Source organism: Saimiri boliviensis, chromosome 16 (genome assembly GCF_048565385.1).
Source record: "Saimiri boliviensis isolate mSaiBol1 chromosome 16, mSaiBol1.pri, whole genome shotgun sequence".
Classification (NCBI taxonomy): Eukaryota; Metazoa; Chordata; class Mammalia; order Primates; family Cebidae; genus Saimiri; species Saimiri boliviensis.
The window spans coordinates 1151291-1178217 of record NC_133464.1 but is presented as its reverse complement, the minus strand read 5'-3'; the positions used below and the strand labels follow the sequence as shown (position 1 = coordinate 1178217).

The window sequence follows — 26927 nt, the reverse complement described above, 5'->3', positions numbered from 1 at the left end:
GTCTGCGCCACAGGACACAGGAGGCACCTGCTGCGATAATGCGCTGAGGACCTTGCTGCTGGTGGGGAACAGCTCTGTAGGTCACGAGGACCCCTGGCATGAAGTCCACAGGCACAGGCACCCACCCTCCTGCATTCATCTCTCGTGTGTGTGTGTGTGTGTGGCAGCCCGCAGCTGGAATCCAGGCGTGACTCAGGAGAGCAGGGCATAAAAGAATCTGGCTTCCCTGGCTCTGCTGGGACCTGCACTCCCCGAATCCAGCTCCCAGTGTGGAGAGGGATGGGGAGCCCACTCACAGCCCTGCTTAGCCCCACAGAGAGCTGACCCAGCACTGCTGACACGTGGCAATAAGTCACCTTTGAAGGGGCCCGTTCAGGCCCCAGAAGAGCCCCCAAACTTCCCCTCCCAGCCCCAATGAAACTGCAAATGAGCACATGTCCCAGCAAACTAAAGAGCGCTGCTGAAGCCCTGGGCAGCTCCTGCATCACGGGGAACCCGAGGAGGGACCCACACAGTGAGTCCTGTCCTGCAGAGTGAGCAGGAGGGATTTGCACTTTATAGGACAGCATCTCCTTGCACGAGCGGCTTTCAAATGTGGCAACTTCACAAAGATGAGCTAATGTAGTTTGTGTTCTTCTTTAGGAAATTTTTTATAAAATAGGGGAAATGTGCACGCTCTGAAAAATGGCAGTGCTAGGGGCTGAACAGTGTCCCCCCAAATGTCTTACGTCGAAGTCCTAACCAAATGTGACTGTACCTGGAGGTGAGGTCTTCAGGAGGTAATTAAGGTGACATGTGTCCTAAGGGTGAGGTCCTAATCCGACATAATTGTGGTCCTGTAAGAGGAAGAGGGCCAGGTAGCACATGCCCGGAATCCCAGCACTTTGGGATGCTGAGGAGGCGGGGACTGCTTTAGCCCAGGTGTTCCAGACCAGCCTGTGCAACATGAGCAAGACCGTCTCTACAAAAAATTAAAAAATTAGCTGGGTGTGGTGGCATGCACCTGTGGTCCCAGCTACTCGGGAGGCTGAGGTGGGAGGATTGCTTAAGCCCCAGAGGTCAAGGTTATAGTAAGCACTGACTTCATACCACTGTACTCCAGCCTGGGTGACAGAGCAATGCCCTGCCCCCATCAAAAAAAAGAATGTGGGGACAGGAGAGTCATCTCCATCTGTACCATCTCTAGCATAGCTACAATACCACCGTATTATTTATTTATTTATTTATTTTGAGACAGAGTCTCACTCTGTTGCCCGGGTGGAATGCAGTGGTGTGATCTTGGCTCACTGCAACCTCTGCCTCCCGGGTTCAAGTGATTCTCCTGCCTCAGCCTCCCAAGTAGCTGGGATTACAGGCATCCACCACCTCGCTAATTCTTGTATTTTTAGTAGAGACAGGGTTTCACCATGTTGGCCAGGATGGTCTTGGTCTCCTGACCTTGTGATCTACCTACCTCAGCCTCCCAAAGTGCTGGGGTTACTGGCATGAGCCACCATGCCCAGCCAAATACCACCATACTCTTAAGTGTGCAGCTGAGAAGAGAGTCCTCCTCAGAAGCCAACTGGGCTGGCAACCCCGTCCGTCAGACCTGCAGCCTCTAGACCTGTGAGGAAATACACTCCTGTGGCTGAAGCCGCCCAGCCTGCGGTATTTTGTGATGGCGGCCCCAACAGCCCCATGTGAGTGGCCTGACTTAGCGACCGCTCAACCTCACCGTGGTGCTGAAGGGACGCACCCGGGGACAGCCATGCCTCGGCGCCCACGCGGCCCTTCCGTGTCCACTCTCCGTGCAGCACCCAGTCAGCTACACGAGGTATCTACACCTTAGTATAAAATAAAGTCGCCTTTGTGTTTGGTTTTGCCCAAGTGGAGGCTTCGTTAAGGAAAGCTAGAGTGAGCCATGATGTTTAGTAGCGGGTGTATTAAATGCATTTTCAACCTAAGATGGTTTTTTAAAAGAAAGTTTTTTTTTTTTTTACAACTAAGCAAAAGCAAATAAAATAAGTTTATTGGGATGTAACCCCATCATAAATTGAGGAGCATCCATACGGGCAAGCTATAAAATCTGGAAAATTTAAATCAAATTAAGTTCTCCTTTTAAAAAGATGCCTTAAGTTAACCAATCACTTTGATGGCATAAAATATTCAAATTTAATATATAAAAATAGATGAATCCTGGAAGATACAATGAAGAACATGCCATGTGTATAAATTCAGAATACCCTTCTTGTACAAAAAAGTCACAAAGACAGTCTTCAGGAACCACGATTAGGAGAAGTGAGTCGGAGCTGCCTTCACACAAAGCCTCCTTCAGAGAAGTTTCACAAAGACTCCAGAACCAGCTGAGTTTTGTGAAAAAGGAAATTCCAGGTTTTCATGAGGCTGAAATTAGTTACACATGAAGGAGGAGACTGAGTCAGGTGTGCTGAAACACTCAGCCTCAGCGTCCCTGGGAAAAGCGCCTCCAAGAGTTCCAGCTTCAGAGAGCCTCGTCGCAGTGCCGGGGGGTCTCATCAGCACAACCAAAACGGAAACAACTGCCCCCCATCCTCAGGGCTACGTGTACATTCAACACACCGTGGACAGCGGAGGAAACGGGTTTTGCTTGCTGACCACGAGCTTCTGATGCTGATGCGATATGTAGCCTTTGATGTGACCCTGGAGGAGAAGAGGAGAGGAATTAGTTTACATTTTTGGATCAGAGTCCTGTCAAAGATGCTGGGTGATTTAATTAATTTGGCATTAGCATTATTCCCCAAGAGCAACACAGCTGAGTTCAGTGGGAGGACAACGAATAAAAATAAATACAATCGACCCCCTGTATCCAATGGTGAGTTTCACATTCATGAATCCAACCAACTGTGGATTGAAAATATTTGGAAAAAGACAAAAACACAAATGCATCTGTATGAAACACTTACAGATGCCCTTCCAGGCCACGAGTCCCTAAACAATGCAGTGTAACGACTCTCTCCAGTGCACTGAGTATGATAAGTCACCTAAAGTTAATTTACAGCATGCAGGAGGATGTGCAAATACTACATCCTATCAGTGACTGGAGCAGCTATGGATGTTGCTATCCGAGGGGCATCAGAGAGTCAACAGATACGGAGGGATGTACCGACGGCAAAGAATGTACAAATGGTCGGTCACGGCGGCTCATGCCTGTAACCCCAGCACTTCGAGAGGCCGAGGTGGGTGGATCACCTGAGGTTTCGAGTTTGAGATCAGCCTGACCAACGTGGAGAAACCCTGTCTCTAATAAAAATACAAAATTAGCTGGGCCTGGTGGCACATGCCTGTAGTCTCAGCTACTCAGGAGGCTGAGGGAGAAGAATCGCTTGAACCTGGGAGGCGGAGGTTGTGGTGAGCTGAGATTGCGCCATTGCACTCCAGCCTGGGTAACAAGAGCGAGACTCCAACTCAAAAAAAAAAGCAAACATATGGAGTATCCATCCCCTCATGCTCCTAAGGCCCTGGTGAATGGTATTTCCTGGGCTAAAATTAGTTCTATCAAAAAATACCTTCAACAAAAGCAAAAGGCCTTTTTAACCATTTTAACACCCCCACACTGAAGCTTCAAATTCTGGGCTGAATCCTGCTATGAGTAGATGCTTCGATGAAAACCAGGACTCACACACCATGTATATCAAGTTAGCCAGAATGCACTGGACTTCGTCAATGTCCACGTCCTCCACCTGCATGAATTTCAAGGCAACCAGAAAAGCATCCAGAGACAGCTGGTGTGTTTTCAGTAACAAATAGCTGGAAGAGGGAGAAGAGCACTGTGGTTACCGACAGGACACAGCACTCCAACGCCAAGAAAAGGCACTGTGAGTCAGCAGGGAAAAAGCAGCTTTCACCAAGCCCCTGTTCTAAAGCAGTAGAAAAGTTCCCACCTATTAGACAAACTCGAAAATACACTCAAAGAACTATTAAGTCTAATTTCAGTTTTCAATCTTGAAAAAGCCACTAGTACAAATTTTTAAGAATTTTCTAAGTATTTCATTCATCTAAGGTGTATTTTCACATGTTAATCTCCCCCAAATCAGGAGGCACCCAACAATGGGCTAAGCCTCCTGGATTCAGTGAAACAGGGTCCCTCCTGTCTGTGACGTGGTATCCACAGCTCCATACAAAGTGGGCCTCTGCCTGAAGTTTACTCAACTGAGACCCTGCGGGGACAGGGCCTCAGACGACGCGTGAGGAGAGGAAAGGGGTGACGCTCTCTGCATCTGCCTCTGTGGCAGGCGGGGTGGCTGGAGGGCTGGTAGGTTACGAATAAGGGAGGTGGGTAGGTGGTGAGTCCTACGAGCCCTGATGAAATGTGGGGCTGCCGCTCTCAGGGCTGATGTTTTCAAGTCTTCTCACGCAGAACCTGCTTACCTCCCCGAGAAGTCCAGGCACAGCCTGAGCTACTCAACGTGTCTCCACGCAAGGCCCCAGGAGGCAGTGGACCGAGGCTTCACTTCAGCCCATACAAGGGAAGGAAGATGGCGGCCCCACCCACGCGGCGGCTGCAGCAGCCTGGCCCTCTGCTCTGCGGAGAGCCCCACTGGGAGCCCAACTGCGCAGGGGAAACACTTACACTTTTTTAAAGAGGTTCCTGTAGGTGATGATCTTCAGCTTCTCGAGGATGAGGAAGATCCCACAGCGAATGAAGAAGGCCTCGTGCTTCGCCAGCGCCTCATGCAGCAGCAGCAGGTTGCCCTCGCTGGTGACGGAGGAGGCGTGTCAGAAGCAGGGCGAGTTTCTCACACAGCAATCACATCGACTCTCATCGGGTTTGCATTTTTAAAAACCCCAAACAGAAAAGACAGCATACTCTACCTCACAGCTCTGGTGACTTCTGCAAACTGCATCAGGTGATACTTTTTCAGAAGCTCAACAGTGGGCATGTGACCCTAAGACAGTCAATTTTCCAGAATGAAAAAGCTTTCATTTTTGACAAAATTGTCTTTGATAAAAATTCACATCAAGGAATTAAGTTTAAAGAAAACTGCAACCTGAGTGAGTTTCTTAGCGTGTCCATGGATCACACACACCATAGCATACTAGGAAAACACTGGTCTAGAAATCAGAACACCTGGGTACAATACAGTTTTGTCATTCTGTGACTCCTGATCTTGATCTTGACTTTCTTACACCTCTTTGAATTTCTGTAACAGGAGGGGAGTGGTAACTGAAGAAATGCCAGTATAAGCATGAGCTGTGGGAATGAGGAAGTAGCTTCCAGAAAAATCAGCTAAGAATTTGAAACTGGCTGTCTCTTAAGTAGGGTTAGAATTGAGAAGGCCAGGACCACATCAGCACTCTTCCATCACAATCCATTCTGGACTACGGCAGCTTTAGCCACCTGTGTGTAATGCTTTCTTCATTAGTCAATTAACTTACTAGTTATTTCAAGTATCAAAACTACATTTTGGTAACTAAATGAAATACCCACAGAGGGGCTGAAAGGATGTTTTTCTTTCTTTGTGAACCCACCGCTTTTAACTTAGGTTTTAAGGGAAAATACAAGTGATATGTACTTGTTTTATTATATGTGAAACTCTTGAGTTAAATACTTTCATGGGAAACAAGACACAGGGAAAGCTTTTCTAGAAGGATCGAGGCGTAAGGCATGAAGCTCGGGTTGGGGTCACACCAGTGCCTGCTCCTTCTTTATTTTGGGGTGTGCTCACACACAACTCAGACTGAACAGCTACAGACTGTCTGCTAGGTTTTAAGAAACCTATCAGCTGTCAACTGCGTGAAAGCACCAGGAATTATAAACATGGAGTAACAATCACTCACCAATAGCATTTTTACTGGAAGCAAATAGATGAGAATCATCCTTTTGTTCTTCTGACTGGAACGGTGGCAATGCTCAAAGGCAAACGACAGGTACTCTTCAGCTACGAAGAAGGCAGAGCCGGCACACGTGAGACCTTGGCTGTTCCAGCACTGTGTCAGGCCCTTCATGCTCCATATTCTACCATCGTATGCTGATTTAAAGGGCAAAACCCCTCCCTTGATTATCTCAAAAAATACCAGCCAGTTTCATTTCTGTGAGCGATGACTTTTCTTAAGTAAAATCCATAGCCCCAAATTCACCAGGAATTGCCTGGGAAGTCCTACTTAACAGAGGAATCTGAAAACCAAATTCCACAGATTCTGATTTGCCTAAGAGCATCTGGGAAGCCATGATAACATTTTAAAAGTTTGACCCTGTTCAGATGGTTTCTACATGCATGAAAAATATAAAGACATGGTTAAAAGTGGACCTGCACAATACATTTTAATCACTCATTATTAAACAAAATGAAAATAACTTAGCAAAACATCACCTCCAGCTTAGCATACAATTCGGGGATCAAAATCACCACTTACTTTAAAAAATTATCTTACTGTTGCCGGGCGCGGTGGCTCAAGCCTGTAATCCCAGCACTTTGGGAGGCCGAGGCGAGTGGATCACGAGGTCAAGAGATCGAGACCATCCTGGTCAACAAGGTAAAACCCCGTCTCTACTAAAAATACAAAAAATTAGCTGGGTGTGGTTGTGCGTGCCTGTAATCCCAGCTACTCAGGAGCCTGAGGCAGGAGAATTGCCTGAACCCAGGAGGCGGAGGTTGTGGTGAGCCGAGATCGCGCCATTGCACTCCAGCCTGGGTAACAAGAGCGAAACTCCGTCTCAAAAAAAAAAAAAATTATCTTACTATTAATAGTATATGACATATTCATTCTGTCCTGATAGCAATATCAAAAAAGCATTCCATTTCATATGAAACAGATTTGAATTTAATAGACTTCAAAATATGAAAACAATTCTACTTGTCCAGATTAATCCTACAAGCTGCACACGACAGGCCCGCGAAGAGTTCTGCTCACGCTAAGGAGAAACCCTCAGAACAGGCAGGCTCCGGGGAGCTGAGCCTTGTCCTGAGGCTGGAAAGCTGAGAGCAGAGGAAACGACAATTCCACATTTTCCCTAGGTGACAAGAAGAGACCTTGCTGAGGCTGGGTTTGGGTCAACAATTAGGAAAGTGAGATGTTCCTGTTTATGTAATTCTTCCTGAACAGTGTATTAAGTCCCAAATATAAGAGAAGAGAGATGCTCAGAGCTGCAGCAGTGCTCCCCTATGCAGAACGGGTCACCAGAAGCAGCAGGCCCCGGGTCTGGGTCAAGGCCGAGGGAACTCACACTGAGACCCACTGTCTCTGCTCCTAAACTGTGTGGCCACATGGGCACAGTAAACACCCAGTCTGCACAGGGAGCGTGAATGCTGTGGGGTGAGAGTGTCTCTTCCAAACCACGAAGTCTTGCCCCACCAGGAACCCTGTGGGTGGAGACCAAGGAACGGGATTCACGGGAAGTCTGCAAAATCCCACCAGCTGCCAGTTTGACCTTTGCTACTGCCCAAGGTAATCTCAAATTCTCCTGGGTGTGCAAAACGTGCATTTTCTAATAGTTAATGCAAGCTGAGATTTTTCTGCTGCCTCTGAGGGAACTCTAGTCATTTTGCATTAAATAATATATTTCGGTTGGAGTCAAAAATATCTAGAGGAGTATAAATCTGTGAAATTAATAAACTAAAGAAAGTATATTAACAACTGAGATACTCCAAATATTCTTACATAAATAATATAAAATCACAGGAAAGAAAATCACCACAATCTTTGCAGACATGTTATCCACTTAAATGCAATCAGAGCTCTAGGAATTCCTAGCAGTAAAATGGAAATAAAAATCTCTGAGAGCTACAAGGCAGAAGATCCATGGGCCAGTGCTGGCTTTTTGGAGACACAGAATAGCTCAGTAATCTCGGAAAATCACACTCTCAATGGCTTTCTATTTCTTTTACAGTAAAATGAAAGGGTTGGATGATACAGACTTGAACAAACTTGTTAGCTCTAAAGATGTCAGAAACTATGAATATGTTGCATCAATATTAATAATCATTTCTGGCTATGTTAGGTATTCAAAAATACCACTTAATGAATCCTAAGGGAAAAAAAAAAAAATCAGTATCTTAATAAAATCCAAAAGAACATAAGAGCTTCTACCTTTATGCTTCATATTAAGAAAAAAAAAAAGAGAGAGAAAGTCAAGAAAAGCCGTTCTTTAAACCCCTACATCTACTAGAAACTGTGGAAGGAAATGAAGAGTTGGTCTATATAAGCCTGCAGAGTGAAAACAGAGCGTCCTTATGAAAGGGCTGTTATTTATCTTGCATTGCCTAAAGTTATGTTGCTTCATGTACTCAGGACCCTGTGCTCCGCAAACAGCTGAAGAGTTTAAAGTCTGGTCTGAATACAAGAGAAGTGACCACAAAGATCAATGCGATGACAGCCAATAAAAAATTACAAAAAGAAGACACGACCGGTTTCCTGTTCTTGAGAAAGTTACCAACGTAAACTGAGACAATCACGTCAGGTGTAACAAGACACCGTGCAAGGCTGTTTAAACATGAGCTCTGACACCAGGTCCAAGGGCACAGCCCCTGCTTCAAAGTCGTCTCCAGGTGGGATTTTTAGGTCATAAATCAGTCGTTGAACTAAATGTCCTAATCTCCATTTTCTACGTCAACATAGCCAGCAGATATTAGAGTCAAAAGGCAAACAGAGAAAACAATGATTTACATTCTATTCCAAGAACAGTCATGCTTAGTTAACTCAGAAAGGACATCCGTGATGCCTGGGAGACTCCAGCAAGCACTTCAGAGACCCAGGATGGATAAACAACCTTCAACAAAATTTCCATTTAATCAGCTTTAGTGTCAAAAAATATACATATGTTTACACAAATATTCTACCTTAAAAATAAAATACAGTCATTGTGTTCTCTGAAACTATATTATTCAAAGTTGTTCAGAATGCAGTGCCTTATTTAAAATACTGGGAAAAAAAAATTAGCAACGCACCTTGCTTAAAGTCACTGTCAAACATGGCCTTGCGTCCAACGTAGTATTTGTATGTGACTCTCTGTGCAGTGCTGTAATCGTCTTTCAGGTTTGAGCTGTCAATTGCTCTAATTAGGGGTTTACATAAATGGAGTTTGTTGATCTATAATGAATAACAATCCATTTAAAATATTTAAAAACAACAAAAAATAGGTAGTAAAACAAACTAAGCATGACTCCTTAAAATGCAAATTACAAAACCTATTATATCATTAAAATTATTTGTTTAATAATAAAAACCAAAACAGAAAGCAGCCAGCATAGCGAGGTTCACCCTGGGAGGCTCTGGGAAGCCCTTCTGGGGGCACGGCCCTGTAGAAGCCTGAGCTTGTGCGGCGCTGGCAGGAAGGTGGGAGGCGCTGCATGAGTGGAGGGCCCTGGACAGAAGGCACAAGTCCCAGCTCTTCATCTGGCAATGGTTTCTTTATCCAGCCATCCACCTATACGCCTGCTTTTCCATAGTTATGACCACAGAAGACAAGGCTCTGGATTGAAACCACCTGCGCTGAAAGCCTGATTCCACCACACCAGGCCAGCTGCTTCACACACAGGTGCCTTCGTTGTCCTGGAGCTGGGAGCACTAACCTCAGAGGGCTGAGCTGTCAACAGGACAACATTTGTAAGGCACTCAGAATAGTGCCCTGCACCTAGTAGGCATTCAACAAAGGTTAGCTGTTGGGACTATGACTATGGTTATGATCATTTCCTGAGCAATGCTGGAGAGGCTAATCATGTACGATATGTGGGAAGCCCAGGAGAACGGAAAACTATAGAGATATCCGGCATCCAAATCGAAGCGCACCTTGAAGTAGATTTTAAACAGCTGATTCACCAGGAACAGCATACCCCACTTCTTCGAGTCCTCGATACCAGCGCGGCTACGGGGAAATAATTTTCTTAAAGTTACACAGGAAATACAGTGTTATTTATAAACCACAAAATAAAATGCCTAAACAAATTAACATCTTGAGGTAAAGTCCCAAAGCTCAAGTTATATTCATCACACAAAATAACATTATGAAAAAAGATGTCATACCTGATGGGCAAAACGAAAGGAAAGGCAAACCAGGAAAATCCCCAGTCACTGCTTGAGTAACACACTCCCTCCACAGCACCAGCTAAAAACAGTCTAATTGGCAGCAACAATGTGTAAAAGTTAATTGTCATAAATCATTCATGAAAAATAGGACTTGGTGGTACATGCCTGTAATCTCAGCTACTCAGGAGGCTGAGGCAGGAGAATCACTTGAACCCAGGAGGCAGAGGTTGCAGTCCCAAAAAAAAAAAAAAAAGAAAAGAAAAGAAAAGAAAAGAAAAATGGAAAAATACAATAAAACAAACCAGTAAATCACACAAAGAGGGTAAGTCCCACCAAGGAAGACACATTTACCTGAAGTCACCAAAGAGGCAGAAGTGACTCACAGTGGAACAAATCCAGACAGCAGAAAGAGCCTGCCCAAAATTAGGGATGAGGGAAGTTTCTGGGGTGACAATAATGTCCTATACCTCAACAGCAAACATACAGATAATATCGCACGTTGTTCACTGGATGTAAATTTTACCTTGAAAGACTAAAAAAACAGAAACAGAAGCACCTAGGGGAGCATATACCACTGTCGTCTGCCATTAACCTGGACAGTCACACGTCACACAACGTTTCAATCAACCGCATATACCACTGTCATCCGCCATTAACCTGGACAGTCACACGTCACACAACGTTTCAATCAACCGCATATACCACTGTCGTCCGCCATTAACCTGGACAGTCACACGTCACACAACGTTTCAATCAACCGCATATACCACTGTCATCTGCCATTAACCAGGACAGTCACACGTCACACAACGTTTCAATCAACCGCATATACCACTGTCGTCCGCCATTAACCTGGACAGTCACACGTCACACAACGTTTCAATCAACCGCATATACCACTGTCGTCTGCCATTAACCTGGACAGTCACACGTCACACAACGTTTCAATCAACCGCATATACCACTGTCGTCTGCCATTAACCTGGACAGTCACACGTTACACAACGTGTCAATCAACCGCATATACCACTGTCGTCTGCATTAACCTGGACAGTCACACGTTACACAACGTGTCAATCAACTGCACATACCACTGTCGTCTGCCATTAACCTGGACAGTCACACGTCACACAACGTTTCAATCAACCGCATATACCACTGTCGTCTGCCATTAACCTGGACAGTCACACGTCACACAACGTGTCAATCAACCGCATATACCACTGTCGTCCGCCATTAACCTGGACAGTCACACGTCACACGTTTCAATCAACCGCATATACCACTGTCGTCTGCCATTAACCTGGACAGTCACACGTTACACAACGTGTCAATCAACCGCATATACCACTGTCGTCTGCCATTAACCTGGACAGTCACACGTTACACAACGTGTCAATCAACCGCATATACCACTGTCGTCTGCCATTAACCTGGACAGTCACACGTTACACAACGTGTCAATCAACTGCATATACCACTGTCGTCTGCCATTAACCTGGACAGTCACACGTTACACAACGTGTCAATCAACTGCATATACCACTGTCGTCTGCCATTAACCTGGACAGTCACACGTTACACAACGTGTCAATCAACTGCATATACCACTGTCGTCTGCCATTAACCTGGACAGTCACACGTTACACAACATTTCAATCAACTGCATATACCACTGTCGTCTGCCATTAACCTGGACAGTCACACGTTACACAACATTTCAATCAACTGCAGGCCACGTGTGGGGCGGGTCCTACAGATCCTCATGCTGTATTTTTACTGCATCGTTCCTGTGTTTGGACACGTTCAGACACACAAATGTCCCACTGCGCTGTAGGTACCTAGAGCATTCGGGCCGGCACGCGCTGCCCTTGCTCCCCGTAGCCTAGGCGCCATGGGCTACGCCACACAGTGGGGGTGTGGGGCAGGCCACGTGTGGGGTGGGTCCTACAGATCCTCATGCTGCATTTTACTGCACCGTTCCTGTGTTTGGACACGTTCAGACACACAGATGTCGCACTGCGCTGTAGTTACCTACAGCATTCGGGCCAACACGCGCTGCCCTTGCTCCCCGTAGCCTAGGCGCCGTGGGCTACGCCACACAGTGGGGGTGTGGGGCAGGCCACGCCATCCAGGTTTATTCAAGTACACTCTGGTGTTAACACCTAAAGTCAAGGCACAAAAATATAAAAGTGCCCAGTATGAAAAACAGGTGGTTCACAAGCTAGAGAAAATAAAATTACTCTTAAAATACCAAAGTGTGTCCATACAGAAACACTTAATATAAAAATAATTTTAAAATATCAAAGCCTGTTTCATAACTGCCCGTGAGCTACTCTAACCAGCTCTTTTGCATGGCTTTTATTACTACCTAGGTGTAGGACTGCAAACAAGATTCAAGATTTCATTTTCCTCATCTGAAGACGGAAACAAATAATAATACTGTTCTATGATTTCAAAGGGTTATGGAAAAGCCAAACAGAACACACCACACAAGTACTCTGTAACTCCTGTAGAATGCTACATGGATGGCGACATCCTAGCTGGGCTGACACCAGGGACAATGATCTCTCTTGGAGACACGTGACAAAAGCAAACCCCAAGGGGAGAGAGATGTCACTGGGATCTGCCTCTATCTTCTGAACTGCGGGGTCACGCGGTAACTCTACGTCGAACTCTGAGGAACTGCCATCCCGTTTCTGCACAGCAGCTGTACCGCGTTTGTTCCCCGGCAATGTGTACGAGGCTCCAGTCTCTCCACACCTCTGCTGGCGCTGACCGTCTCCTGATTACAGCCCTCCCACAGGGTGTGGAGTGGCAGCTCTTGGTGGTTCTGATTTGCACTTCAAGTGACTGATGCATTACTCATTGGTGACTAGTAATTTGAGCATCTTTTCATGCACTTACTGGCCAGCTGTGTGTTGTGTTTGGAAGGTTTTTCAAATTCTTTAACCATTTTAAAATTGGATTGTTTGTCTTTCTACTGTTGAGTTGTAATAGTTCTTTATATATTCTGGATATTAGGTCCTTATCACATATATTATTTGCAAATATTTTTTCCTAGTTTATGGTTGTTTTTTACTTTTTTGATAATGTCCTTTGAAATCTAAAGTTTTTAATTCTGAAGTTCAATTTATTTTTTCCTTTGGTTACTCATGCTTTTGGCGTCCTATCTGAAGAAACCACTGCCCAATCAAAGGTCATGCAGATCGCTGCTGTGCAGGAACAGACGATCAAGCAGAATTCCAAGTACTCATCTAAGAAACACTGAGCTCCTGTGCTGCAAGCAGCTCTAGTGATGGAGAAGGCCCACGGCCTCATGCGCTCGCCACCAAACGCACAGCACCCGCACGGCCATCAGATCACCCAGTAAATGCAGTGGAAGGAATTTTCTAAAAGGGGAATCGGATCCACCGTGAAGTCCAGCAGCAAGAGCTCTAGAGAGGGCAGAGACCTTCAAAACCAGCGCAGACGGCCAGGAGTGCAGGAGAATCTCAGCCTCAATGGGAAAGTGCCATGGCACAGCAAGGACTTTTCCACCATCCAGCCCTGGTAGGAACATTCTGAAGCGAGGCTGGGTAGGGAGGCCATGTTACCCCCCCAGCACTGCACATCTTGCAGGCTTGGCCGAACGGCTGCACAGCTCACACTCTGCTTATCTTTAGCAACAGAACGTCTGAGGTCAGAGGCTCCCCTTTCAGTTAAACCAGCTAAGACCAGCAGGACACAAAGCGGAGGTCTATCTGGCCTTTCGGGCCTCCAAACTTCATGACAATCTCATTTTCATGCTCAGTGACATTCCCACCAATGCCACAACAGTTGACAATGATGGGAACAAGCCACAGGACATAAAGATGGCAGTACTTCAGCTCCCAGAAGTCTACCGCCCATTTCCAAAAAAGCCATGAATACTGCTCCCCTGGCTTGGAGTGCCAACATCATCATTAAAGAAACCCTGTATTTCAATCCCCTCACCCTTCCTGAGTAGAGAAGCTGACCTGTGAGCCATATTCCTGCTTCTTCATTCCTCAGCCTTTGCATACAGCTTGTTCTGCTCAACACTGACTTTCGCTTTGGTGGGTTGGATCTACAACACCCAACAGCAAAAACTCCCATCTTCGGAGGCCACCGAGTTTACTGGCAGCAGACACAGTGAGGGAAACGCGGTGCCAGGCTACTGCTATGGTTTAGATGTGGTTTTTTGGCCCCAACAAGCCTCATCTTAAAACCTGATCCCCGGCCGGGCACGGTGGCTCAAGCTTGTAATCCCAGCACTTTGGGAGGCCGAGGCGGGTGGATCACGAGGTCGAGAGATTGAGACCATCCCGGTCAACATGGTGAAACCCCGTCTCTACTAAAAATACAAAAAATTAGCTGGGCATAGTGGCACGTGCCTGTAATCCCAGCTACTCAGGAGGCTGAGGCAGGAGAATTGCCTGAACCCAGGAGGCGGAGGTTGCGGTGAGCCGAGATCGCGCCATTGCACTCCAGCCTGGGTAACAAGAGTGAAACTCCATCTCAAAAAAAAAAAACAAAAAAACCCTGATCCCCACTGTTGGAGGTGGAGCCTAATGGAGGTTTCTGGGTCACGGGGGCGGGCCCCTCATGAATGGCTTGGTGCCGTCCTTGCCATAATGCGTGAGTTCTCGCTCTGAGCTCCTGTGAGTGTTCCCAGATAGCTGGTTGTGGAAGAGCCTGGTGCCTCCCCTTCTATCTCCTGCCATGGGGTAGGCTTCTCTTCACCTTCCCGCATGAGTGGAAGCAGCCTGAGGCCTCACCAGAAGCAGATACCAGCACCATGCTTCTTGTGCAACCTGCAGAACTGTGAGCCAGACGCATCTCTTCTCCTACTTCCCCAGCCTCAGGTATTCCTTTATAGCAACACAAGAGGACTAAAACAACTGTTCTCTGTAAACGATCGGTTTTTTGTTTATTTATATTTGGGCACCTTTGATAATGTTTCTTTGCTTTAAAATGTCCTAAATCTCATAAATAAATGTGATTATATAATGGGTGAAGAGATGGGAGCTTTAGGATAAAAAAATGGAAACTCTAAAGTAAAATGAGATGGAAAGTTGAGAATTAAAAATAAATAATGGCAGATAAGATCAACTTGTAAGTCAGTTAGTACAAATTACCCAAAATGAAGAAGAGGAAAAAAAAAAATACTGAAGCCTGGTGCAGTGGCTCACACCTGTAATCCCAGCACTTTGGGAGGCTGAGCCAGGTGGATCACTTGAGGTCAGAAGTTCAAGACCAGCTGGGCCAACGTGGTGAAACCCATCTCTACTAAAAATACGAAAATTAGTTGGAAGTGGTGGCAGATGCCTGTAATCCCAGCTACTCGGAAGGCTGAGGCAGTAGAATGGCTTGAACCTGGGAAGAGGACGTTGCAGTGAGCTGAGACGGTGCCACTGCATTCCAGCCTGGGCAAGAGAGCAAGACTCTGTCTCCAAAAAAAAAAAAAAAGGTTAAAAAATAAAGAGTAATGGGAGCCTGTGTGAGATAATATCATGCATTTAATACACATGCAGGTGAAATCCCAGAAGGAGAGGAGACAAAATGGGGCCAAAAGTCGCTGAAGAAAGAAGGTAAAAAACTAAATTTTTAAAAACATCCAGGAAGCCCAATGAACCCTGAACAGGAGAAATTAAAGGAAAAGAAAAAGGCCACTATGTCCATCAGAGCCAAATTACTGAAGGCCAATGATAAAGAGAAAATCAGAGCCAGAGGAAAAAGACCTGTTCTATATGGGGAACAATGGCAGGGACCCATCAGAAGCAAAGGAAACCAGATGGAATGACATTTTTAAAGTGCCAAAAGGAAAAAAAACCAGTCAACCCACAAGACTCCATCTAGCAAAAGGAGTCTTTAAAAAGGAAGATAATCAGTGCTGCTTCTTCACTGGTAAAAAGAGAAAATGTCTTTTAAAAAAATAATAAAGACAGCTTCAGAAAAATGAAAGCCTAGAGGATTCACTGCCCACAGACCCTCACCAAATGCAAATGCTGAGACAGGTGCTTCAGGAAAGGGAAATGGCACCAGAGGGAAACTGGGAGCTGCAGAGGCTCCAGGCGTGGTCACATGTGGGCAATGAAAAAACTAGGACCTGCAGAGGCTCCAGGCGTGGTCACATGTGGGCAATGAAAGACCTTTCTTTTCCTGAGCTCTTCTTTCCTTTACAAAACAATTAACTTTCCAAAGCAAACATAACGATGGCTGTGGGATTATGTGTGGAAGTAAAATACATGTCAACAATAAACACAGGCCAGAAAGGGGTGAGCATTGCCGTAAAGAACATGACCAACAGTGTCTTCTGTTCCTCAAGTCCTTACTCACGTGTCGCTGGCACAGACCCGGAAACAGCTCATCAGTAATTCTGCTGCTTTCTCTAACATGTCCCCAACTTTGCTTTTTCCTTTCTTTACCAACTGCTGATCTGCCTAAGAAAATATAAAAACATTTATTTTATTTTTCCGAGGCAAGGTCTTGTTGTGTTGCCCAGGTTGGACGCGTGGCACAATCACACCTCACTGTAGCCTCAACCTCCTGGGCTGCACCAATCCTCCCACCTCAGCCTCCTGAGGAGGTGGAACCAGGGAACCAGACACCACCATGCCTGGCTAGTTTAGGGGGTTTTGTTTTAATTTTAATTATTTTTTTTTTTTTGCCGGCGGGGGCGGGGGGAGAGATAGGGTCTCACTTTGTTGTTCTGGCTGATCCTGAACTTCTGACTCCAAGTAATCCTCCCACCTTGGCCTCCCAAAGTGTTGGGATTACAGGCGTGAGCCACTGTGCCCAGCCAAAACATTTATTTCTTAAAGTAAAAAATGGATACAATTAAGACTCAAAGTCTCAAAGGATTCTGGAGAAATCAGCTAGCATGTACCGTAATATTTTTTAAAATGCAGTAGTCTATATTATTCTAATTCTTCCACAAACCAAATCTTTCTTCAATTAATTCAAGTCAGTCATCAATTTTTCAAACCTGCACTACGTATGTTAATATGCTACTGAGCTTTCTCTTACTTAGGTCCCTGAAGTTGGCTAGTCAAAATGCTTGAAATAAAAACGTTTAACAAACATTGAAGACATCGCTGAGTTTGACTTTTCCCTTGCATTTAGGAGGATGGCCTTGGTTAAGGCAGGAAGAACCTGTTTCTCCCACCTGTGTTCTCCACAAACCCGAGGCCTACAACAGGTTTGCAGATGACCCCCACACAGCTCAAACTGTATTTACGACAACACTAAGCCGTATGGTCTTTTTTTTACTGTATTAACCTTTACACTAATGGTGCAAAAACAGCAATAGGGAAAATGCTGGAGTGCTCTCACCGGCAGCAAACTACAAGATAATCATGTTCTTAAACACCAGACACTTGCAATCAATCAACAAACCAATACAATTCATTGCCCTTTATGTCCTTCACGGCCAAGCACAGTGGTTCACACTGCAATCCCAGCACTTTTGGAAGGCTAAGGTGGAAAATCACTTGAGCCTAGGAGTTTGAGATCAACCTGGGCAACATGGCAAGAATCTGTCTTTATGAAAAATTTTAAAATTAGCCTGATATCATGGCATACGCCTGTAGTCCCAGCTACTTGGGAGGCCGAGGTGGGAGGCTTCGGCCCGGGAACTTGAGCCTGCAGTGAGCTATGATTGCACCACTGCACTTCAGCTTGAGTGGTAGAGCAAGACCATCGCTAAACAGATAAATAAAATGTTCTTGATAATGCAGCAAATATGAATTTTCTTAAATCTTGGTCCTTGAGCACACATATTTTAGATATTCTTTGTGATGACATGAGAAGCACGCAGCACTTCTGGTGCACACGGTGTTTCATGACTGTTCACGGAAAAGCTCTTGGCAGCTGTCTGAGCTGCGAGCTGGACTAGCTGCTTCTTGTGGAACAGAAAATTGACAGGCAAGCACAGCTACCCAGGCTTGAGCATCTGGCAGACCATGTTCTCCAAAATGAATGAAACAAATCTGTCACTTCTAGGCAAACAACTGATAGTACTGGTTGCCAATGACATTTGTGCTTTCAAGAAAACTCAGAATTCTGGGAAACTTTTATCAACCATCATGAGCTTAGCAGTTTCTCCTTACTCCAAGACTTTTCTGATGAGGTCCCTGGAGATGTTAATAAAGGTAGGGGCTTGGGGGCTGGGTTTTTAACAGTGGTGTGTCAACACTCGGTACCTGCTGCATGGCTCAGTAAGCCAACTTTCTCCAAATGGCCTGCTATGGTCTGAATGTTTGTGCCCCCTCCAAGACTCATGCTGAATCCTAACCCTCAAGGTGATAAGTGTCTGGAAGAGGGGCCTTTAGGAGGTGATGAAGTCATGAAGGCAAAGCTGTCGTGAATGGGACTGGTGCCCTCATAAAAGACCCCAGAGAGATCCCTTGCCCCTTCTACCACATGCTGACACAGCAAGAAGATGCTATGAGCCAGGGAGCAGCCCTCGCCAGACCCTGAATCTGCTGGTGACTTGATCTGGGACCTCCCTTCCTCCAAAACTGTGAGACATCAACGTTTGTTGTTTACAAGCCACCCAGTTTACAATGTTTTGCTGGAGCAGCCCAAATGGACTAAGATATATGACTAACGCAAAATACGACAAAATCCATTCAAAGTGCTCTAGGCAGACCAGCGGATCTTAGTGCAAAGGCAGAAAAAAGTTTATTGTACATTTCAGAAGCCACACTGTTAACTAACCTTTAAACAACAACTGCTTCTTGAAGTTCTGGTATTTAGAGTCAAAGAAGAATTATCTCAATGGTCTGGAAAGCCTATCAGAGTATTTCCCTTTTCCACTTACATCTTTGTGGGGCCAGAATGTCTTGAAATGCTTTATTCAAAACGGTATGCTGCAACAGAGTGAGTGCAGAAGCAGGTAAGAAGACCAGATGGCTTCTGCTGAACTCAACATCAAAGAGGTCAAAGGTGATGTGACACCATTTTTCTTAGTATTTTGTTTTGGAAATAGTTATTTTTTATTTAAAAAGTCAGCTATGTTACATGTAAAAGGTTTACTGATGTTGCTTTAAAATGAATAAATATTTTTAAATCTTCTCTAAAATTTCTAATATAGTAAATATCAATAGATAAAACAAAAATAAAAGCTCTCTGGGGTCTTCAGTATACTTTTCAGTTCTAAAATTTCCATTCGGTTCTTCTTTGTGTCTCCTATTTCCTTGTTGAGCCTTTAAATATTTTCATTCGTTTCAAGCATGTTCTTATCTGCTTGCTGAATCATTCTTAGAGGGCCGTTTAAAATTCCTGACAGATAATTCCAACAGCTGTGCAATCTCAGCATTGGTGTCGTCTGCTGAATATTTTTTCTCATTCGAAATCTTAAAAAGTTGAGAATTTTTCTGGTAACCAGTGTCATTAAATCCCGAACATCTGGGGCATTACGTGACAAGACGATGGACCTTATTTATCTTGCTTTTAGGAGGCCTCACCATGCAAGTGGAGAAACAGGGGCATCCCCACTGCCACTGAGTAGGGGAGCCCCAGGCCCCCTGCGCAGCCACTGACATCAACCTGGTGGGAATCGGGCTGGCTCCTCATTACTGCTAGCCCGGGGTGCAGGTCCTGGGCCGCCCCCAGCCAGCACCACTTTGCGGATGGGGCAGAGGCACCTGCTGACTTTTTTGTGCCTGACACTGGAGTGAAGCAGTGACGGTCAAAGTTCTGTCATGCTGGACTGTCTTCCCAGCCTCCTGGATTCCCTGGGGCTTTTTGTCTCTGCCTGATGGTAGAAGACTTCAGGCTTCTAAGGCACCCAGTCCAGGACAGACAGGAGGCAAAAAGGAAACCCGAGGACTCCCTACACGTGACTCTGAGAGCCTCACCCCCTCTTCTCTCCACCTCCGACAGCCATGCTGGCCTGACAGCTCCCAAGGTTTTAACTGTTTTCAGCAGGCGCAGTAGGGAGAAATCTACTGCATCCTGCCTAGAACTGGAGTCATCAATCATTTCTAAAACTGTAAAGGGGTTGTCCTAAGACCAAAAAGTTGACAAATGCTGCTCCATAATGGGAGCTTCTGTGGGTCCCCAAGCGGAAGTCACCTCCAAAAAACCCAGGATCTCCCCTCACCCCAGGAAGCCCCTTGCTACTGCCCAAATCTATATGAAGCTGAATTCTTTTCGGCGGGGAGCAGGCCACATCTTAAGGGTAGAAGAGACACAGAATAGCTCATATGTTGTTGTTCCACTCATTTCACAAAAATAACACATACCATAAATGGTTAACCACAGACTGAAACCTCTCCCTTTATAGGAACAGTGCGGAAATCTGAGCAAATGTTTATTTTAATCTGTTTGTGTTAACCCAGAAAAAAGAGTCAATATCTGTTCTTTTGCTCCCTATACCAGACACATCTCAACTCCCATTTACCCCTCAAAAGTTTTGGAAAAAATAACATGAAATTAAACAACAGTCACCAAGTTTTAGTTCTAAAGCAATAATGATAGCAAGTTAAACTTACATTGTTGGCAAACACTCGAAGGTCAAGCGCAACTGCATACATGACAGGCAGGGCCCTAGGTGCAAAGAGGAAACGTGTGAGGGAGTGTGAGGCACCAGATTCCATCCCCAGAGGTCGCCCAGGGCTACTATCCAGAATGGGGTCCATATTTTTCCAAAACTCTGACAGGTGTCTGCTTCCTCACCCTCTGTCCAGATGGGCTGCAGGCCCCAAACTTCCTGATCATCCTGGGGCGCCACACTGCGGGGCTCCACACCCCTGTCCCCAACCCTGTCAGAAGACCCAGCCCTGTTTCAGCTTGGGGCTCCCAGGATATCCTCCTCCCCTCAGCTTCCCACCAGAATCCAAACAGCACCACTAAAAAGGAAGTGGTTTGATCAGATTTCCTAACAGGAAACAGAATATGTCATACACAAATGTCACAAAACCTTTACAGCCAACTGGCAAAAGTGGACTGTTTTCATGAGTGAGCTTTCACATTAAAAGAGAAAAGCGTGGGTTTGTTTGTTTGCAAAAGGCCTTTGGTTATTTTAGTATAAACAAATTTCGGTATTTACCTACAGTTTGTTAATAAATCATAAAATTAAGAATCTATTTGAATTAGTTTGGCAAGGCATCTAAAAATGCCACCATTACTATGTATCAGAACACCCTAAATGAACTGCCATTGGTCCACCTCCTTCATCCAACATTTAAAAATCAAAAGCAAGTTCAAAATTGATACTGAAGGAAAAAGCAGTATTCAATAAATATCTGGGGAAATAGACATCTGAAATAAAAATAATACTATATTTACATACACACACTCCAAACAATGTGGCTGATCTACAATTAAAGTTTACTCAATTTATAACTCCACTATCTGTGTAGATATTACGTCAACACACTGATATTAAATATCCACACGGAAAAAATACAATATATATATTTAAAGCAAATTTGTAAAAAGATTCTGCTAAAAAAAAATTGCGATTTGCTAATCTCCAGCTGTTTGTGTTCACACTTACCAGTTTTCTTCTTTGTGCGCCTGGAATGCTCGCAAGAACGACGTACTGTATTAAGGAAGATATGGCACATAAAGTTCAAATAATGCTACGTAGAATAAAAGGAATAAGAACCTAAATTTTAAAGAATGTAGCTCACCCTTTAGCAGATTGTATATTACAACAGCAATAAGTTCTTGAAGGAAAACAAAAAAGGTATAAACTCACATTACAAATATCTGTATCTTAGTAGGTTCGAGTATACTGAATATATTTATTTCATATATACGGTCTCTTAAATAAAAAAGATTTTTTAAATCAGCAGTTTCAAATGTTTTGTTTGGGTTCTCTGAGCCCAGAAGATCATGAGTCATATTTAAGTGCTTTAGAATCTGTAGCATACAGTTGATTTTATCAACAACAGAATTCCTGAATTCCAAGGATGCTGTCAGCAAGTAGCCCGACTCTCTTCTTTGTATAATTAAACAAGGTGGTTAAAAAGAAAAGACAATAATCTAGAGATACATACAAGTCCTTAGAACACTCACTGATTCAGCCTTTAACTAAAGATACTCTTTAAGTGACTTAAGTACAAACCTCTTGATTTAAGGTCTTCAGCTGCCACAATTCAATGCCGATGTGTATCTGAGTTCACTCTCGTCCACCTCTGCCTGAATTCTGGATTTCTGTTATTTCACCAACAGGGCTTAACCAATCCCTGTAATTATACTTACTACCTTATTAAGGGCAACGAAACATTCTTCTTCTCAACAGAATTAAATAAGATCCTTCCTCTTAACACAGTGTTCTTCCTTACGAAGTGGCTGCATGAGTCCTAAGATCCATGCTAAATTTAAGTACCCGAATGAAATAGCTGAAATGAGTTTCTCTTCCAAAACACTGTCATTCCTTTCTAACTGCAGAAGTGAGCAACTGCCCTAATGTTTCCAGGTCTCAAGTCCCCAATAATCCACTGCATGTGTTCTACATTGGACAGCCGTCATAAATGACAAAGGATATTGGACGATCACGGTCTGGCACTTGTATGCCTCTATGAAGTCATGGTTCCCCACTGCGTATGTGCACCTGGAAAAGAAACACACTTTCACACAATGAAAACCTAGACACTAGTTATGCCATCCACACAGCTCACTTCACTGCACTGGTCCCAGTGGTCCTGGGATGAAAGCTGGTGGTCCTGCTCATCAGGTGATAAAGGGTGAAGGAAGAAACACACAAATGAATGAACACAAACAGGTGAGTAAAAGATGAAGTCCAGGCCGGGTGCGGTGGCTCACACCTGTAATCCCAGCACTTTGGGAGGCTGAGGTGGGCGGATCACAAGGTCAGGAGTTCAAGACCAGCCTGACCAAAATGGAGAAACCCCATCTCTACTAAAAATACTAAATTAGCCGGGCATGGTGGCACATGCCTGTAAACCCATCTACTCAAGAGGCTGAGACAGGAGAATCACTCGAACCTGGGAGGAGGAGGTTGCAGTGAGCTGAGATCATGCCATTCCATTCCAGCCTGGGCGAAAAATCAGTCTCAAAAAAAATAAAAATAATGGCGCGTGCCTGTAATCCCAGCTACTCAGGAGGCTGAGGCAGGAGAATTGCCTGAACCCAGGAGGCGGAGGCTGCGGTGAGCCGAGATCGCGCCATTGCACTCCAGCCTGGATAACAAGGGCGAAACTCCGTCTCAAAAAAATAAAAATAAAAATAAAAATAAAAAAAGATGAAGTCCCACAGTAAGTTTTGAGACTCTTCTTTCAAATACTAGAAGGACCTAGCCCCAGCAGTTTTATGAGTAACACATTATTAGTATGACCCTTCCACTCTATCAGATGCTGACAATGACATTCAAACTAGATTCCCAGCTGCATAACGTCAGGATAAGTTCATTGTCAAATCTTGAACCCATAGCACGCTGCACAGAGCTAGGAAATCACGGGTGCTTTGTACTACAAGGAACACGGTGGTGCCCCAACTCTTCCAAGGGCCCTGCAGGGTTCACAGGGCATTCCTGCTCATAGACTACACCCTGGCCCAGTAGCCCAGGCTGCTGTGAAAGACGGTCATCAAATCTCACATAAGGACACCATCTTTTGCCTGAACTGATCCCTTAAGGCTAAAACAGTGGCTATGGAGTGTATGTAAAAAGTAGCACCGTTTGCTTTGCTCAACTCTGGTTTCTTTCCCAGGAAGGTAAAGAGGTTCCAAAACGGACATATTTCCAGGAAAAAGGTAAGTTATTGGTTCGGTTCCATACTCTACTAAAAAGACCACTATCCAGTCACCATGGTAAGTATTATTTGATTTTAAAAATGGTATTATACAACTGATGTAAAAAATTTCCACAGGCTTTATCAAAGTGAAATTACAAATGCATTTTCCTACTTTTTCAAAGTCAATTATCAGTTTCAAGCATAAGATAATGCAGAATAAAATCCCCCAGCAGTTCAGCCATTTCCAGATGTGTGTGTTCCTTCCTCCCGCACAGATTACCTTAAATGGGCGGCAAACATTTCATCGTAAGGGGGTTCCAAGACCTGTTGACACTTCTCCTCTGGAGAGGCCATCTGATTTCAAAAAAGAAAAATGGCAAAAGTAAAATTAATAGGCACAGAAATAATGCAACATATAGAAAGAAAGATTTAAACCTCTGTTTCAAGAGAATTTATACTTTATAGTTCACAGTAACACTTTACATTTAATACTCTAAACAGAAGGTTCAGGCCGTGAGCAGTGGCTCATGCCTGTAATCCCAGCACTTTGAGGGGGCCGGGGCAAGCAGATCACTTGAGGCCAGGAGTTCGAGACCAGCCTGTTTCTACAAATAAAAATTACAAAAATTAGGCCAGGCACGGTGGCTCATGCCTGTAATCCCAGCACTTTGGGAGGCCAAGGTGGGCAGATCAAAAGGTAAGGATATCGAGACCATCCTGGCTAATGCGGTGAAACCTCGTCTCTACTAAAAATACAAAAATTAGCCAGGTGTGCTGGTACGTGCCTGTAGTCTCAGCTATTTGCGAGGCTGAAGCAGAAGAATCCCCTGAACCCAGGAGACGCGAGGTTGCAGTGAGCCGAGATAGCCACTGCACTCCAGCCTGGGCAACAGAGAGAGACTCCATCTCAAAAAAAAAAAAAAATACAAAAAAATTAGCCAGGTGTGGTGGCATGTGCCTGTAATCCCAGCTACTCAGGAGGCTGAGGCAGGAGAATCACTTGAACCCGGGTGGTGGAGGTTTCAGTGAGCCGAGATTGTCCCACTGCACTCCAGCCTGGGTGACAGAGTGAGACTTCACCTCAATTAAAAAAAATTTATACAAAAATTAGCCAGGTGTGGTGGTGAACACCAGTAATCCAGCTACTTGGGAGGCTAAGGCACAAGAATCGCTTGAACCTGGGAGGTGGAGGTTGCAGTGAGCCAAGATCGTGCCACTGCACTCCAGCCTGAGTGACAGAGAGAGACTGTCTCATAAATAAATAAATAAATGATTCACTACTTCAACAAATATTTATCAATATTTCAGGGGAACAAGAAGCCCATGAATATAATTTAGTGTTACCTTCTGCAAGCCAGAAAATATTCTGGGCACTCTCATGTATATTTTAGTATTTAATAGCCAGTCAGTCAATAAATAAGTAACTATCATGTTTATTGTTAAGCAGCTATCATGGGTTTAGTAAGTGAGGCATAGAAGGCCTTCCGTGAGGTCTAATGAGTTACAGGCGGTCCCACGTTAGGACTCAGCCTTCTCAGCTCCCGCTGACAGCACCACTCTCATGTCCTGGGCTAGTGTAGACATTTCTAAGTTTTCCTCTCCTCTCAACTTTAAGATAATCTGAACAACTGAATAGACGATGGTTGATTTTTCCAACTTGACTGGCCGTGGGGTGCCCAAACAATGTAATTTCTGGGAGTGTCTGTGAGGGTGTTTCTGGATGAGACTGGCAATTGTACTGGTAGACTCAGGAAAGCAGACGTCCCTCCTCAGTGTGGACAGACAATGGCCAATCTGTTGAGGGCTTGAATAGAACAAGAGGTAGAGGAAGGAAGAATTTACTCCTTCTACGGACTTCTTGACCTCTGTATCAGAGGACACAGTTCCTCATACTAAACCTCTAAAAATATCAATATATCCCATTGGCCCCGTTTCTCTAGAAAACCCGGACCAGCACAAGATACATGATAGCACACTGAGGTTTTTTCACAGAAGCAATGAGCCCATGCTGATATCGTGAGAGAGAAGAATGACACTATCAGAAAAATCACCATTCTGTAGTCCCTGGTGAACGAAACCACTGTAAGAAAGGTTAGCGGGGGCCGGGCGCGGTGGCTCAAGCCTGTAATCCCAGCACTTTGGGAGGCCGAGGCGGGTGGATCACGAGGTCAAGAGATCGAGACCATCCTGGTCAACATGGTGAAACCCCGTCTCTACTAAAAACACAAAAAAATCAGCTGGGCATGGTGGCGCATGACTGTAATCCCAGCTACTCAGGAGGCTGAGGCAGGAGAATTGCCTGAACCCAGGAGGCGGAGGTTGCGGTGAGCCGAGATCGTGCCATTGCACTCCAACCTGGGTAACAAGAGCGAAACTCTGTCTCAAAAAAATAAAAAAAAAAAGAAAAAAGAAAGGTTAGCAGGGAGTTTTACAATGAAGGGATCGTCTCAGGTTGTAAACAGGACAGTATGTGTCCTCTCATGTGACATGATACAAAGCACACGGCACCAACCCTGGGGTGCTCTGGCCAAGGCAAGCCTGGTCCCATCGAGTTTCCAGCACTAACTCCTACTTAGAGCAATGGTTTTCAACACTGTCTACACACAGAATCACCTAGATAACTTTATTAAAAACAAAAACAACAAGCCTGCCGCTACCGTAGAGAATGATTTACCTTGTCTGAGTTGCAGTCTGTACACCACTAAACATAATCCCCAATAGATAAGCCCATTTTTCTTCCAAAAGAAAAATGCTGCACCTAGTAGGAACACATTCCAATATGATAATGGGTGTCAATAAGGAAACAGGGCTTTATCAAACTCCCACAAGATTTTATACATAAAATACTGCTTTATATCACCTATGCCACAGATGACACAGAAACTCCATGGACAACCCCAGGCTGGGCCTTGGCTTGCCGGCCTTTCTAAGGACTGAAATGGGAGACACCTGCAGCGCACGACGTCCATGGGCCTTTGGGGACGCAAAGGCCTGGACAGAGTCAAGTCTCCACCACCTCACTTCTCCAAACCTCAGAGAGTTCCAGAGGAATCAAACACAGGGCGGGAGGTCCACACCACTACAGTGTGCCTACACAGTCAGTGCTCCGGAAAGAAATAGGAATTACATACATCATAAAGAAACTTTAAAATTTTCAAATAAAGAGTGACAATATTGGTTTTCTTCTTACTCAAATTCTACACTTCCCTTAGGAAAGTGATTACCCTGTCATTATCT

General features: G+C 44.8%; 1 protein-coding gene across 3 annotated transcripts in view; it reads right to left on the bottom strand.

Annotated features, from left to right (window-relative positions):
- Positions 1-2483: 2483 nt before the first annotated feature.
- The window catches only part of PCID2 (PCI domain containing 2), a 28489-nt gene continuing 4045 nt past the window's right edge, over positions 2484-26927 (bottom strand). For 2 of the 3 annotated variants that reach the window (XM_039473137.2, XM_074387420.1), the window contains exons 3-14: positions 23971-24044; positions 22484-22549; positions 21488-21529; positions 20481-20535; positions 16321-16424; positions 9745-9820; positions 8904-9045; positions 5797-5897; positions 4831-4904; positions 4589-4714; positions 3642-3765; positions 2484-2658 (exon numbers count right to left, since the gene is read on the bottom strand). In XM_039473137.2, the coding sequence (XP_039329071.1) occupies positions 2569-2658; positions 3642-3765; positions 4589-4714; positions 4831-4904; positions 5797-5897; positions 8904-9045; positions 9745-9820; positions 16321-16424; positions 20481-20535; positions 21488-21529; positions 22484-22549; positions 23971-24044 (1074 nt within the window). In that variant the 3' untranslated portion in view covers positions 2484-2568. Of the gene's footprint in view, positions 2659-3641; positions 3766-4588; positions 4715-4830; positions 4905-5796; positions 5898-8903; positions 9046-9744; positions 9821-16320; positions 16425-20480; positions 20536-21487; positions 21533-22060; positions 22396-22483; positions 22550-23970; positions 24045-26927 lie in introns of those variants that run through there. The other variant, XM_074387419.1, reaches the window with a different exon arrangement.